We start from the raw sequence: 16132 nt of genomic DNA, 5'->3' as shown, positions 1-16132 counted from the left end.
TTAGGTTTGCATCTATTCAGAGTTTTTACACTTTTTCAGATTAGAAACCCGGAGGTATGTATGTGTGTGTATGTGTATGAATGTATATGTGTGTGTGTGTGTGTGTGTGTATCTATCTATCTATCTATCTATCTATCTATCTATCTATCTATCTCTTTATCCAACACATGGCTGGAAATCTCATGTATGTTTTTGAACATATCAGTCACCGTACTCCAAGACCCTAGGTTGACCACATATGCATCACTCAAAGGAAACACAAAAGAGGTCATCTATTTGCATAATATTTGCAAATACTATTTTATTATAGAGGAAATTGCTATAAATTACCAAATCTTACCACAGTGAAAAGACTATGATCCAAAAATCTGTTGCCTTCCCAATCAAACAGTGCAGTCAAACAGAAGACTAATTCTGACCATCCTTTAAATGGAAGATTGTCCTCTTTAAAACCTGGCACAAACCCACTCTATACATTCTAACACAAAAACACCACCTCTGGCCCTCCAGCAGCATGCAGAAATTCTTGGGTACTGGATGAAATCTCTCCCCTTGCAGCTCATGCATAAATCAACAAGTCTAAGTAGAATAGCCTGCAAAAGACTGGTTCAACATAGATTGTCTTTGCTGAATCAGTGTTCTGTATAAATGCACATTATGTGGCAATGTAAAGTTATTAATATTGCCTAATATTCTCTGGAGCATGAATTTAGCAATCACTAAAAGTTTTAGATGTAGTCCAGAACAAGGAAAGGAAGTTCTTCCCTCGCTCCTTTAATCAGGATCTTTTACAGAGTCTGAGAAGACCGAAAGCAGAAGATACATTTCAGCCAACCGTCCTCTCCCACCCACTTGTCTTTTCATTGCACTTCTACATCAATATCTCTTTCTTTCTTTCTTTCTTTCTTTTGTATAGAGAAAGTAGCTCTTGGGATTATATTCTTGATTAGTTTACTGCCTTGAATGAAAAATATTTATCCATCTCATTATCTGAAAGATTATTTCAGATAATTGGCTTTGGCGTGTCTCTCTGCAGTCCTGAATTTAAAGACAGGGCTAATTCATAGTGCATAAATTCTGAGGGACCAATGCTCTCTCTTGTACACACAAACACACACAACTCCTTGATCATAATTTTTATAGTATGGAGGACAAAAGCTACTGTGAATTGGCTTATTATAACTTATTGATCTTAATTAAAATAATGAGAGATATATGTAAATCCACCACTATTGAACTTCAGATAATGTGAATTTACTGCTGTAGGAATAGTTCCTAGATATTCAATACCTCTTCCTAATATAAAACCAGGAACAAAGAACTCTCAAATTTCCCTAATTTTTCTAAACATCTTATCTTTATCACGAATACATTCAATGGTTCAACTGTAGACCAGTAATATTTATGTGATACTAGTAAAAATCTCTTAGTTAAGATTAGCAGAAATAAAACATGAAACAATCAATAAATAACAACCAATAAAGCATTAAACCAACCAATAAAACAAATAAAACAACCAAGCTGTGATGACTGCCTACTCAGCTTACCATGAAACGTGATTCATACGTGATTAAGTAGAAATCTCTTCAATGGAGTGTAGTGTGCAGTACAAGGAAAGTTGCTAATATAAGTTCCCGTGCTTTCCCCCAAGTTAAACAGTCCAATGAACTCAACCCCCTCCCGCTTCTTCGGTACGCAGCCCCCTTTTTTGTGCCAGTCTGTTCCGCTCTGCCAGTTGACCTTGGATGCCAGAGGTAGTCCAAACAAGATGCTTTCACACTCCTGGCTTGTCCCACTCCCACTTCTACTGACTTGCAAGTCTCAACACGTGTTGACTCCATTCATGCATGTGAGTCGGATCAAATGTTCTGGGAACGTTTGATCTGGGATCATGACACAAGCTCAGAGAGCACCAAGGATTCCAAATAAAATGTTATTCCCTAAATTCTATCTATCTATTATCTACCTATCTTCTCTGTTCATGGAATTATAGGATGGTTCCAGATGAGGTTCAATTGAGGAATTGTCCTGCTTCATTCACAGCATTCCAGACAATATGATCTTCCACTTGTAACACTTCAGTGTTATCCCATCATTTCTTCCAACTTTTTTTCTTATCAGAGGGATAAATTAAGGAGGGAAAGATTAAATAGCAGTAGAGTGATTTTTGAATGTCAATGCTAGGAATTCTCCATATAGAAGTGCTCACATTCCATTTCCTTTCAGACTTTTTATAAGAGTACAATTTCACAACAGCAAAGTTGTTGATTTAGAGAGATCACTGAAGTGAGTGCTGAACCTTCCCTTACAACGCTATCCCAGAATTTGGGACATAGACAAATTTTGACTGCTCTCAGCTGGGCAGTACATTATATTTTGTTTATTTTCCCCCCATTTCCATCAGCATGAACCATTTCTTCATCAGGCTAAAATGTAACAAAGCCTAGGAAATCACACACAGACACCTTTATGCACTTAGTTCCTGAGTTTAGATATGTAAAAGCTGATGATTTTCAGTTAGAAAACCCACAAAGGAAAGTTTATTTTTGCAACTGAAAGTCTTCAGCTCTTATACAACTAAACATAAAGCATACAGATAGTGGCATCCACATTCAATTAAAAAAATCCCATGGGGTTACAAATCCAGATCGAAGTATTTCCAGAATTTGCTAAGTTCAAATTCTTTGTCTGAATTTAACCAGCTCATTTACAGCATATGGGTCTCAATGATCCTGATGTTTAATGAAACTTACTAATCAATATAACAAACACAGCTGGGCTCATATATTCCTTATTGTATTATTATGAACATTAAATATTCACAGTAGAAAATGAATAGCATAATTTAGTCTCTTGTTTATATTTACCCATCAGTTTTGTCTCACAACCAATTGCCGCTCATTGACTAAGTGCTGAGTATTCTTGGCAAGATACCTGCCTTCTTGATTTTCACTCTGTTGAGCTAGATATTACCTTCCACAAATCATTGACTAAAACCCATTACATGAACATTTATTTGTGTACAAGTCATATAATAGTAATGACTTCAGATGATCTACATCTTCAGTGGTGTGTGCATACATACATACCTCTGTGTTTCCAGTATTCTCCCATGATTTAAAAATACTTCTAGGTATTTCATTAGACAAAGAGATCCAAAATTTCCCCCAACCACATTTCCTTTGGGAATGATTGCAGGTGAATAAAGCATGCAGGATAATTTTTATGCATTGGTACTTCATTTTTCCTTTCTGGCATGCATGCATGCATTTGGAAACAGAAGGAAAACACTACCTATTTGGTGGCTGGGTGATGCATTGCAGACCAGTTATCAGAAGAGATCTCCTGTCCAGGGGATCCTCACGCAGAAAAACAGGGAAGACAGAGAACAGATCAGCCACACCCAATAAGCAGTTCAATAGGGAGGACTATCAAGCAGGCAAAGCACACCAACAGCAGACCTGGTCACTGTGAATGGGGAGTTGAAAAAGAATTGGGCACATACTTAGAGGTTTCTGAGCTTAAAACTGAATGAACAACTTGGCTTTCACTGTACTTGGGAAAGCTATTCCTTTCCATCTCAGCCTATGGAACAGCACTCAGCCAGTTGTCTTAGAATGCTAGGGAAAAGGTGCAGGTATAAATATTACAGCAATAAGACATGCCATAAAATAAAATTGCTATAAATTGTAGGATGAAGGGAAAAAATAATATTTGTAGATCTACCCATCTAGTACATACTGATTGTCTATGACAGTGTTTCTCATGCCGGCTGGGGAATTCTGGAAGTTGAAGTCCACACATCTTAAAGTTGCCAAGGTTGAGAAACACTGATATTGGGAATAGTCTATACCATTACATTTTTTTTTTCTGAACATCAGTTGGGAGCCCAATATTCTTCATAAACAAGAGAATAAAATATAAAAATTTGGCTCTTTTGCCATCAATACTGGAGTTTGGAGAAGATCAGTACTTTCATTTTCTTCAGTGTGGTCTTTGTGTTCTTAAAAACAACCATTGAAATTCTAAGCACATGTACTTCAGAATAATTCCCACTGAACTCTGAAATGTACTTCATAAACTTCATATGATCTGGAAATATGATACCCTTCTTTAAGATGTTCTATAGATCTTTATAGACTCTGAGACCCTGTCTAATACAATAGTATCAGTGAAACTTGATGGGAAGCATAGAGTTTGTACCAGAAAAGGGTTCCCAGACCGCTATCAATCAAAAGCAGACAAGTTGTTGTGAAAAGCATGCTTCTATGCTTATGAGCTTCATTTGGAGACACCATGCCACTTCGACATACAATCCCCCCCCCTTTTCCCCCCTATAACACTATTAGACATGTAGGAAGATTTACAAAGAAAACTCATGTATCAATCGTTTCCAACTGAAACCGATTCATCATCATTAAAAAGGGTACAAATATCACACAGGACAGTTTTGAAACATCTGAATGGCAAGCTGTTTCAATAAGTAGAAATCAGTTAGTGAACAATACTGTCATGAGTACTGATGGTGAGCAGGAGGGGGCCTCTATCCAGGGGGGAAAATGCATCCATAGTACTGAGGAGTTAAGCAGCCATTCAAAGAGACACAGATCAGACCCGCCTTAACCTTTGGGGTTTATCTGTCTGGGTTTTTCCCACGCTTCTTCAGTTTGTTAGGATTTTCTGTCTAATGTAGCAGTAATAAAGAACTAGAGACCTATTCCTTGTCTCAGCGTGGTTCCTGGCTGTTAGGACATCAATCCTAACAAACACAACTACTCCCATTGAAAGAGGGAGGAACAAAAAAAAAAAAGGAAGAGACATTTGGGAAAATGTCTTCGGAAAACCAGGAAATTCGGCAAGCCATCCAACTGGCAGCAGCATTGCAACAATATCAACAACAAGTAGATCTCCAGATCAACACATTACAAGCAGCCATGCTACAGCAGTTACAACAACCAGCTCCGATTAACCCACAACCGGTGCCAGCAGCAGCAGCAGCAGCAGCAGCTCCGCCAGTAGTCTTGAGATCCCAGGGCAGTCTACCAGAGAAGTTTGGAGGAGAAGCAGGACAGTTGAGAACCTTTCTCACACAGTGCACAATGTTTTTCGACAGCAGACCGGCAGAGTTTCCCACAGACAGAACCAGAGTCACCTTCATTCTAAGTCTGCTAAAGGGCCCAGCAGCCAAATGAGCTATTCCCATGGTGGACAACAATGACCCAATTCTCAACGACTATCAGAATTTTCTGGCAGGGTTCTGAGCACACTTTGACAACCCGATCAGAGAGGTCACTGCCAGCCAGGAAATTCAGAAGCTCAAGCAAGGCAACAAGAGGGTGGGAATTTACATTGCTGATTTCAAGCTGTTAGCAGGAGATCTGGACTGGAATGAGAGTGCCTTGAAAAACCAATTCAAACAGGGGCTGGATGAAGAAATTAAAAATGAATTAGTGCGCCAAGGAACACCAGCTACCCTAGAAGGTTTATATCAGCTGTCTGTGGTCATAGACACCAGACTAGAAGAGCTCAGATGCAGCCGGGGAGAAACAGGGGCCTCAGAGCGCTTCCAGGATTTCCAGCTCTCTCCACACCTTCTCTTTACTCAGGACCAGAGGAGCCGATGCAGATCGGGGTGAGCAGGAGGCTTATTTCCGAGGCTGAGAAGCAGAGAAGGAGAGAGAGAGCCCTCTGTTTCTACTGCGGAGTCCAGGGGCACATGGTGAGAGCTTGCCCAGCGAGAAGCCAAGCAAATTCCGTAAGAGCCCCAGGGCAAGCAGCAGAACCAAGAGCCACCTCCACCTCGACTTCCAACAAGGGAAACTCCGTTGGTCTCCCTCCACAGAGCTCAGCAGGGAGACCATCAATCAATTAAGAAGGGCTCATTCTGAGGATTCCAGGCAATCCTTTTACTACTTACCAGTCATAATGCACATAAACCCAGAGCACCAGGTCAAGCTAGAGGTCCTCGTGGATTCCGGAGCTTCCACCAATTTTATTGATGTACAGACTGTACAAGACCTCAACATCCCGACCATAGAATTGCCACGTCCCATAGAAGTGGAGACCATTGATGGCCAGCCCCTCAAGGCAGGGCCAATTAGAAGTTTCACAGAACCTTTGCAGCTAACAACGGGAGACCACACTGAGTGGATCCAACTTTATGTTACTGCATCACTTAATGTGCCTATAGTCCTGGGCACACCTTGGCTGAAGATCCACAACCCATTGTTGAACTGGACTACGGGACCAATCTCCTTCCCAGCTAAGGAATGCCAGCACCACAAGATTCAAGCCACTCTCCTCTCTCCAGCAACCAATGCAGCCACAGAAGCAGGGGGGGTCCAGTTGCCAGCCAAGTATGCAGATTTCGCAGACGTTTTCAGCGAACAAGAGGCCACAGCACTACCCCCCCATAGGGACTGTGATTGCACCATTGAGTTGATACCAGGAGCCAGGATTCCAGCAAGGAAACAATATCCCACGTCCCCCAAGGAACTAGCCACCTTAAAGGATTACTTGGATTCTAATCTCCAAAAGGGTTTCATCCAACCATCTACTTCCCCAGCGTCTGCTCCTACCTTCTTTGTACCAAAGAAGCCTGACCTGTTGGTACCAGCAAACCAGGAGGCACCCATGAGAGTGGTACATGATTTCAGTTCCCTCAATAAGCTCACAGTCAAAGAAAATTACCCACTCCCCCTAATATCTGATCTGCTGGATCGCTTACAGAAAGCACTCATTTTTACTAGGTTGGACCTCAGGAATGCGTACAATCTGATCTGGATGAAAGAGGGGCATGAATATCTGACTGCCTTCAATACCAGGTTTGGTAAATTTGAGTACCTTGTTTTGCCCTTTGGCTTGTCTAATGCAGGAGCCATATTTTACCGATTTATAAATCAAATTTTCTCTGATTTACTAGATAAGTATCTGGTCATTTATCTAGATGACATATTAATATTCTCTGAGGATGCTACAACTCACGTAACCCATGTACGTAATGTCTTACAAAGACAGAGAGAACAAGCTGTTCGCCAAGCTAGAGAAGTGTGCCTTTGACTTAACTGAATTACATTTCCTGGGCTATAAAATATCAACAGAAGGCATATCCATGGATCCTTCTAAGGTCCAGGCAATTCTCTCTTGGCAACCCCCCCGAAATGTGAAAGAGGTACAAAGATTTCTAGGGTTCTGCAATTTTTACAGGAGATTCATAAATAAATTTAGTGACAGGGCTAAACCCCTCACACAGCTTTTGAAGAAAGGATCAAAATTCATTTGGGGGGAGAGAGAGCAAGCAGCCTTTCAAGAATTTAAGCAACTCTTTGCATCCCAGCCGCTTTTAAAGCACCCTGATCCCACGAAGCAATTCATAATGCATTCAGATGCTTCAGATATTGCCATTGGTGTGGTTTTATTGCAATATACAAACAAAACCAAGAATACATTGCTCCCTTGTGCATTTTTCTCCCGCATGCTCTCACCAGCAGAGAGAAACAAGGAGTTGCTAGCAATTAAAGCAGCATTTCAAGAGTGGAGGCACTGGCTAGAAGGTGCAACCTTTCCTGTGAAAGTTTGCACCGATCACAAGAATTTACAGCTTCTACAAAACACCAGATCCCTCACCCCACGCCAAATCAGATGGAGCCAGTTTTTCTCCCATTTCAGTTTTGCTATTTCTTATGTTCCCGGGGTGCAGAACTGTTTGGCAGATACCTTGTCTCCATCCATTCAGGCAACCCCCACTACTCACCAGGAGGTACAGGCTACTATATTACAACCTCACAACTCTCAGCAGTCTATGAGGGGGAACCAGACAGAGATTTTAGCAGCAGGCAGACAAGCAGAGGACCTATTTACAAGAGTCAGAGCTCAGCAGCAGCAGGATCCGTATGCCAGGGCCAGGATGGATGACCTCCAGAGGGGCCCGCAAGACACTGCCTCCCCATTTAATGTGGAGGCAGGAATCCTCTGGCATAGCGGGTGATTATACATTCCCCCCTCATTGAGGGAAGAAGTACTGAGACTTTGCCATGACCATCAAAAGGCAGGCCACGGAAGTGTTTTCAAAACTCTCCATAGAGCTCTGAGAGACTACTGGTGGCCTAAGATGACTGCAGACATAAAGGGTTACATTGCTTCTTGTCATACCTGTAGACGAGCCAAGCCTCTCCCAGGGAAGCCCACAGGACTCTTGCAACCCCTACCCACCCCTAGTAGGCCTTGGGATACAATCTCCATGGATTTCATCACTGATTTACCCCTGGTCCAGGGGCTGACTTCCATACTAGTGGTGGTGGACCTTTTCACTAAAATGGCACATTTTATTCCTTGAAAGTGACTCCCGTCTGCGCAAGCCACAGCACAGTTGTTTATGGACCATGTTTTTCGGTATAGAGGCATGATAAATCACTTGGTGAGTGACAGAGGCCCTCAGTTCACTTCCAGGTTCTGGAGGGCCCTTTTCCAGTCATTAGGGGTCCAGATCCACCTATCATAATCACATCATCCAGCTAGTAACAGGCAAGCTGAGAAAATTAACCAATGGTTACAGCAGTATCTCAGGTGTTACACCACTTATCAGCAAGACAATTGGCCAGCCCTACTCCCCATGGCAGAATTTACTTATAACAACTCTGTGCAATCCTCTACCAAGATGTCTCCTTTCCAAGCACTCTATGGGGTTAACCCTCGGGTGTTGCCCACCTCCTCTCAGCAGGGAACTGTTCCAGCCACGGCTGATTTTCTTAAAGAGCAACAAGCCGCATAGGAGTTGTTAAAGGAGCAGCTGAACAGGGCAAAGAGAGCTTACAAGAGAGCTGCAGATGCTCACAGACAAGAGGGGCCAGCGATTGCAGTAGGAGACAAAGTGTGGCTCTCTACCAAGTTTTCGACCTCTACCAGGCCCTCCAAGAAGTTGGACTCTAGGTTTGTGGGCCCTTTCACTGTGGTACAGCAGATAAATCCAGTGGCTTATCGCTTAAAGGGGCCAGCATCCATGAAAATCCATCCAGTTTTTCACAGAGCCTTGCTAGCCAAAGACCCTCCCCCAAGTACCTTACGATTGCAAATGCCCCCCCCCCCACACCTCCAGTAATTGTGGAGGGGGAAGAGGAATATGAAGTCGAGGAAATTCTGGACTCTAGGAGGAGGGGAAGGGGCATCCAATATTTAATACACTGGAAAGGGTACCCTGAGGAAGAGCGCACGTGGGAGAATGCCAGAGATGTGCATGCACCAATGCTGGTTCATCAATTCCATCAGCTTTTCCCTCACAAACCCAAGCTTCACACTCTACCAGAGATTCCTCACTTGACTGAGCAAGCAGAGGAATCCCAAGCAGAGGAGTTCATAAGTTGGCAACCTCTACCCCCGCCTGAGACACTGAGGCCAGAGACAGAGGAGAAGGGAGAGCTGCAGCCCTCCATCTCGGGCTTGCATTTCCCAAGGGGGAGGGGGGAAGAATCTTCTAATTATCTAGCTATTTTCCAGCAGCAGCCACCTGGCCAGAAGCATTATCAGACCTGGAGAGCAGCACTGATTCGTCCTTGGAGGAGTTTTCCTTTGAAGAATTTCCATCGTTGTCCAGTTCCCATGGGAGCTTAGAGGGGGAGATGGACTCTTATGAGACCTCTGGAAGGGAGGGGGCTGAAATGGAATGTGAATCTGGAGGGGAGGGTGATGTCATGAGTACTGATGGTGAGCAGGAAGGGGCCCCTATCCAGGGGGGAAAATGCATGCGTAGTACTGAGGAGTTAAGCAGCCATTCAAAGAGACACAGATCAGACATGCCTTAACCTTTGGGGTTTATCTGTCTGGGTTTTTCCCACGCTTCTTCAGTTTGTTAGGATTTTCTGTCTAATGTAGCAGTAATAAAGAACTAGAGACCTATTCCTTGTCTCATTGTGGTTCCTGGCTGTTAGGACAAATACAATGGGCATGATGGTAATAACAGAGACAATTATGTAAGTGTGTAACATGTAGATGTGCAAGTGTGTGAAAGGTGAAAGGTCCCCTGTGCAAGCACTGAGTCATGTCTGACCCTTTGGGGGGGATGCCGCTTTTGCGATATTTGCTTGGCAGACAATAGCGGGGTGGTTTGCCATTGCCTTCCCCAGTCATCACCCAGATGTGCAAGTACCTACATAAAATTAATTTCATTTAATTAATTTAATTAATAAGTACCTATATATAATTAATTTCATTGAGTGTACTGGTATTTTTTTTATTAATTTTTATTAAGATTTTTTTACAGAATATAAAAGCAATACAAACTTAGAAAAAAAGAAAAAAGAAAAGTAAGAAAAGATGGTGGATAGATAAAAAGAAAAAGAAGAAGAGATAGAAAAGAAAGAGTGTACTGGAATTTTTTTGCATATGAAACAATTCTCAAATATCTCTGAATGATTTTCTAATCTCTCCCACATGATATTTCAATGCTCCAGACTTATTCCACAAACATTATATGATTTGTTTGACTATATTTAGACTCACTCACAAGAATTAATATCCATCAAGTGAAAAGGGGATAGAATGAATTTGGGGCTAAACCTCATAAAAATATTTCTTATTATTTATTTTCTATCCCACCTTTATTATTTTTATAAATAACTCAAGGCAGTGAACATACCTAATATTCCTTCTTCCTTTTTTCCCCAGAACAACCACCCTGTGAGGTGAGTTGGGCTGAAAGAGCACGACTGGCCCAGGGTCACCTATCTGGCTTTCATGCCTAAGGCGGGACTAGAACTCACAGTCTCCTGGTTTCTAGCCTGTTGCCTTAACCACTAGACCAAACTGGCTAGTGGTCTAGTACAAAAACTACAAACATGTACTGACATCATATATGCAACTAAATACACTTTAGGAATCAAACAAGATTTTTAAATGTGTGATATAAAGCTCTTATTTTCCATCTAAATAAAGTATGATCAGAACAGGCAATTCTTTTCTACTTGGAATTCCCAGTTAAAATCCTGTAAACTGCTTTATTTCTAGGAGAAATGCTGAAGTAAGGGTCTGAGCTGTCAAAAAGATGTCTCCCCTAATTTTGAAAAACATTAAAACATTAATGGAATTTTAAGGAATATAAATACCTGCCTGTATATATCTAGATAGCGTACTATTTTATAGACTGCCCAATTCTTCATTTTATCTGAAGTGCTGCTCAGAATATTGGGCTGCAACTGCTAAGATGGATTTTTATTTGGGCAAGAGCAAGAAAGCTCTTCAGCCCATCTTCTTGTGAGCACTCCTCTATGAGTGATTTATAGCATCACCTTCCCATTGCTGTGGTGATAGGTCACTAAAGCAGTCAGCCTTTAAAGTACAGAAATGCTCCTTGTCTCTCAAAATAAGTTATAATAGCACATCTGCAAGATAGATTCAGCTGAACTAAGTTTGCTGGTAGTGCAATAGGTCATGAGATGGCTATATCCTCAGACCCTAGGATGTGATGCCAGATGAAGCGGACAGCCTGTCTTGTTGCCCTATCCTTTGCATACTATGTCTGCAGCACTTCAAGAGTTCCCTTTAAACTTGGTCCAGCAGGGCAGATTGCTGGAGCTATCTTGGTGCAAGGGGCAGTGCCAACAATTAAGGTATAATAAACTATGAGTACCACTGAGAGCAAACACATTTGCAGGCCTTCACCAGGAGGCTGCTGGACCAGATGGTGTACAAGGACTTCCCTTCAATCCTATGATAATTAAGCTATGGAATTTGCTGCCACAAGATATGGTGGAAGTTACCTTGCTAAACACATTTAAAAGGGGACTGCACAAAGTCATGGAGACTCAGCTGTCAATAGCTAAAAATCTTGCAACTTGAAGAATAGGTGACACACCTGAATACCTCCTGCTAGATTTTATGAACTTGCTGAATGCATCTGATGGTCATAGTGAAACATGGAATGCTGGACTACAAGGGCTGTTTTCTTGACCAAAATGACTCATCTTATGATGCTCAGATATTCCTCATATTAGAGCTTCATAGCTTATGAAAGTGCATATGACAAACCGCAGATATGAGATAAAGGGATTTGGGTGAAAAGTAACACCATTTGGGGTTTTTCATTTGGCATTTTTGGAAGGAAAAGACTCCCAGGAGTATGCAACCGTTTAGTGCCTGGGGCCACAATCAATATTTTTGGTAGGGGTGAGGACTGTAGCAGGCAAGTTACATGGACAACTGGCTGGGAGTTTCTCTTTTAAGCTCTTTAGTGGTAAGGTGTTTCTTCTCTTTTTTTAACAGAATAAAATCTATTTTCATGCTCATGTAGATTTTCATGTTTTCCACCCCAAAATTTTGGGAAACCATGCTGCCAATTTTCAAGTACTCACACCACAAAATCTGGAGAGGGCTCCAAGAGCCACATATCAGTGCTTGAAGGCTTCATTGGCCCTTGAGCTACCCTGATATAGGGCAAAATCCAGGCAACGTTCTCTCTGCCTCATTTCAGCATTTTGCTACTTAGTTTGCTGTCCTTCTACAATCATACATTTTGCACCACGATTATTTGGCAAGTGGGAATAATTACATGCTAAGCAAGCTAAAATACATTGTCTTTCTTTAATGTTCTAATTAGTTCTCCCCAGATGTTTAGGTTCCTCCAGATGTTTAGGGCTACAACCCCCATCCCCTTCTAGTTAGCATGGGGAAAGCTGCCTCTAAACTCATCCAAAAGAGAGTCAGAAAAGGGAAGTCTTTGCAGATCCGAGATTCAGTGCAGCCCAATCATAACACTACTCACAGGGTAGTTTTCTTGTGAAGCTGGCTTTTCTAAGTATTCCAAACGTAATGGGAATGTTGCCTAATTAAGAGTAGATTGATGCTTCTTTTTAGATGCTATGTGTGCTTCCACTACTCATATTGTAGCAAACCCAGCCACTGATTGTAAGTATGAAAGTAAACCTCTGTTGTATTGTGATTAGTGTGTTCCACTTAAGAGCAGGGAGATCAACGTTCAAATTCCCAATCAAACATGAACACACTGAAAAAAGGGGCAAGATTCAATTCTGATAGACAAGTGACTTATAATGAACACACAATTTCATAGACCTTTCCCAGTGCCTCTGAGGGAAAAAAGATTAATACCTTGTTTTTAGCAATATGTTTTGTCAAAATCAGAGTTCCCCTCTGTTCTACTGAGCATTTTTTGCCTTTTGAGGAAAAAGGTGGTAGGCACTAGCAAAAGATTCCTTCCTAACTGCCTAGCAATATTCTGAAACGATTAAATATGACCTTAAAAAATCACCAATGAAGCTTAAAATAGTTTAGATTAAAAAACAAAGCAAAAGGCAGAAAGCTTTCTGCAAACACTACAGCTTACTGCAAGAAGGTACTCAGTACCTTCTCTTTTGTCTACCCACCTATCCAGCTAATTGGTATTGGACAAGGCAGAAAGCTACCTCAGAGAGGTGACTCCAAATTCTTGACTTGGGGTACTTAGCGGTAGGCTGGATAAGCATCTGACAAATGCACTGGTTGCCTCCTACACTTCATTCCTGGGTTAAGCCGGAAACCAGACTAGATGTCCCCTAGAGTTGTATAATTGGTGCCATTATTACAATCAATAGAAGTAACAATGGTTCAAGGCCACTCATTTACATCTCAGCAAGCCTTTCAACAATCCACATGTACCTCTTGATGCCTTAGAAAGTCTATGCTCTTGTGGCACTGGGCTTCTGCCTTTACCTTTCATGCTTCCTTTGCTTGCTCTTTGCCTGCCAGTACTTAGAACTAATTCTTTCCACCATCAAAATCAGCTTTTCCCAGACTTCAGTACTTTAGACTGCAACTTGGAGACTGTAGGTTTGTACACTTTCTCAGGGGAAGGTAGAATCTCCTCTTATAAAAACAAAACAAAGAAAGAAACAGAACCAGGGCATTGCTAAGAAAGTTGTGTTCATTTAAACTTTCTACTGGGTTTAGTTCAGGAAGTGCTTTTAGCCTAAGACACATTTCTACTAGCACAGCAAAGTCTATCTACACATTGATGAACACCATACTAGGAGCACCTCCGCCCTTTACTGACCTTAAAGGTATATTTTCTATTGATGTTATCTGACGGCTGGACAGCTGCCACCCGAAAACTGAGAAGTGGGATGCTGCCCAAGATGCTTTCCTCTTTCTCATCTGCATAAAAGAAGAAGGGAGGGACAAAGAATTAGACCACTAAGAACATTCCTTTATCTCAGTTAACAATTGTTAAAATGGATACCCTTATACTTCATGTCCATTGCAACCAAGAAACAATCCAGGAGCGAAGGGTAAATTTTCTTGCTACTAACAAAAGAGTTGCAGACTTGAAAACAATTATTACACAGACAGTGGGCTGGAAATGTTGTGCCTAACCATCTATCTACCTGTGAAAGATGCCCCTTTGCCCTGATGCATCCATGCTTGTTCTTCTCTCCAGTACAGACCAGCAAGTGCTCACATATCCCTGTATGCATATCAATTACAGTTACACTTCACAATACTGTCTAGTTAATTATTCATGCCCACCATCTTTTCCATCTGCTACCAGAGAGAGGGCCCAGGCAGCAGGTCTGTGGGAACTTAAGGTTACAGGACATCCATTCATACTGCTGTTGTTGGGCTCACCATTTGGCAGTTAGAGCTATGGAAAGATAAAAGAGTTGAATTGGCTGTGGGTGACATGCAGTCTGCTTCATTGGAGTACTTGCCAGAGTAGAATGTTGTGTATAAATTAAACAAATATATATGTGCTGCAATTTCACGCATGCACCTTCAGTGTCAGACCCTAACCCTAATCATTCCAGCAAGTCCATAGGGAAGCATGATTAATAGGATATTACAGAGAATGTGAAATGACTTGATGACACTCAATCAATCAATCAATCAATCAAAACTTTGTGAAAGGGCAACAACATCCAAATCATCTGTTTCAGAGAACTAATTAAACAGGTAGATGAAACCCAACTATCAGAGATATCATGCCACCTACAACAATTATCTATATTAGCTAGTGAATTCTCCCTAATTTCAGCCTTTATCCGTTCTTCAGACTATGAGGATACTATTTGTATTTATATATTTCTTGAGCTCTGTAGTAAGTTGAGAGTCTGCCAGAGAAATTCCTATTTGTAGCAAACCAGAATCCTTTTGTAGTCAGCTCCAAGCATTACAATCCTTTTGCATTTTTCTTTTTAACCAGGTGGTATTTATTTCCTCCAAAATGGAATGCTTTTATTTTGGATACTGCACTTAAAGTTTAAAAGTTTTATTTTTTTATTTTAGTTACCTCCTGTGAGATTAATTTATCTCCCAGGGGGTAAAGAAAAGGCTGAAACCACTTGCCACATGCTTCTAGCAAGTGATGGCACTGTCAAACTTATTTCCTTTTAAAATATTTTTATCATATAATTGCCAGAGGGGCAGCACAGATCATAAGCTATCAAACTCCCCCAAAGCAGAGGTGAGGGCAGGGTGAGAAGATCCAGGGAGCTTCTGGAAAAACAGGTTTAGGACCTTGAGCCTTTGACCTTATGGGTTCAGCCATTCCTCTGCAGTATTACAAAATGGAAAATTAATTGCTACGTAAAGTAGCTAGTGACTTGCTGTGCCATTTGGTTAACTTACATGAAACAGCAAAGAAATAAAGAATATGGACAAATGTCATCGCTCATCTGAGAGATTCCCATTGTGCTGTTGCTGGAAAACTACATTTTATGTTATGTTATGATATTATAAAAACATAAGAATCCTGCTGGAGCAGATCAAAGGGCCATCTCGTCCAGCATTCTGTCCCCATAGTGGCCAACCAGGTGCCTGCCAGAAGCCAGCTGGGACATAAATTCAGTAACACCTTTTCACTTGTACTTCCTTGCACTTGGCACTCAGAAGCACCCTGTTTCTGATAATGGGAATAATAGAACTTATTAGAACTATAGCTTGTTCTCTATAACTATCAGCAAAGGAGTGGTGTGGTCTCCTTTTACAGCCATCTAGTTGGCAGCTATTATTATATCTCATAATATAGAACGGCATATCTCAACTACATACTTTGTGAAGAAGTAGTTTCCTAAACCTTGCTTCATAGGTAATCCTGGAGTTTAAAGCACAAGCTGCTTCCTGTACTTATCTATGCCATTTCAGGTGCCTTGGC

The 16132-nt window shown here is 41.5% G+C and overlaps 1 protein-coding gene across 3 annotated transcripts in view; it reads right to left on the bottom strand.

Moving 5' to 3' along the window:
• The window catches only part of PLEKHA6 (pleckstrin homology domain containing A6), a 157396-nt gene that overhangs the window by 58108 nt on the left and 83156 nt on the right, over positions 1–16132 (bottom strand). For all 3 annotated transcript variants that reach the window (XM_063297541.1, XM_063297542.1, XM_063297543.1), the window contains exon 6: positions 14036–14136. In XM_063297541.1, the coding sequence (XP_063153611.1) occupies positions 14036–14136 (101 nt within the window). The remainder of the gene's footprint in view (positions 1–14035; positions 14137–16132) is intronic.

The sequence above is a fragment of the Candoia aspera genome, chromosome 3 (assembly GCF_035149785.1).
Source record: "Candoia aspera isolate rCanAsp1 chromosome 3, rCanAsp1.hap2, whole genome shotgun sequence".
Lineage (NCBI taxonomy): Eukaryota > Metazoa > Chordata > Lepidosauria > Squamata > Boidae > Candoia > Candoia aspera.
This window is presented reverse-complemented; position numbering and strand designations above follow the sequence as displayed.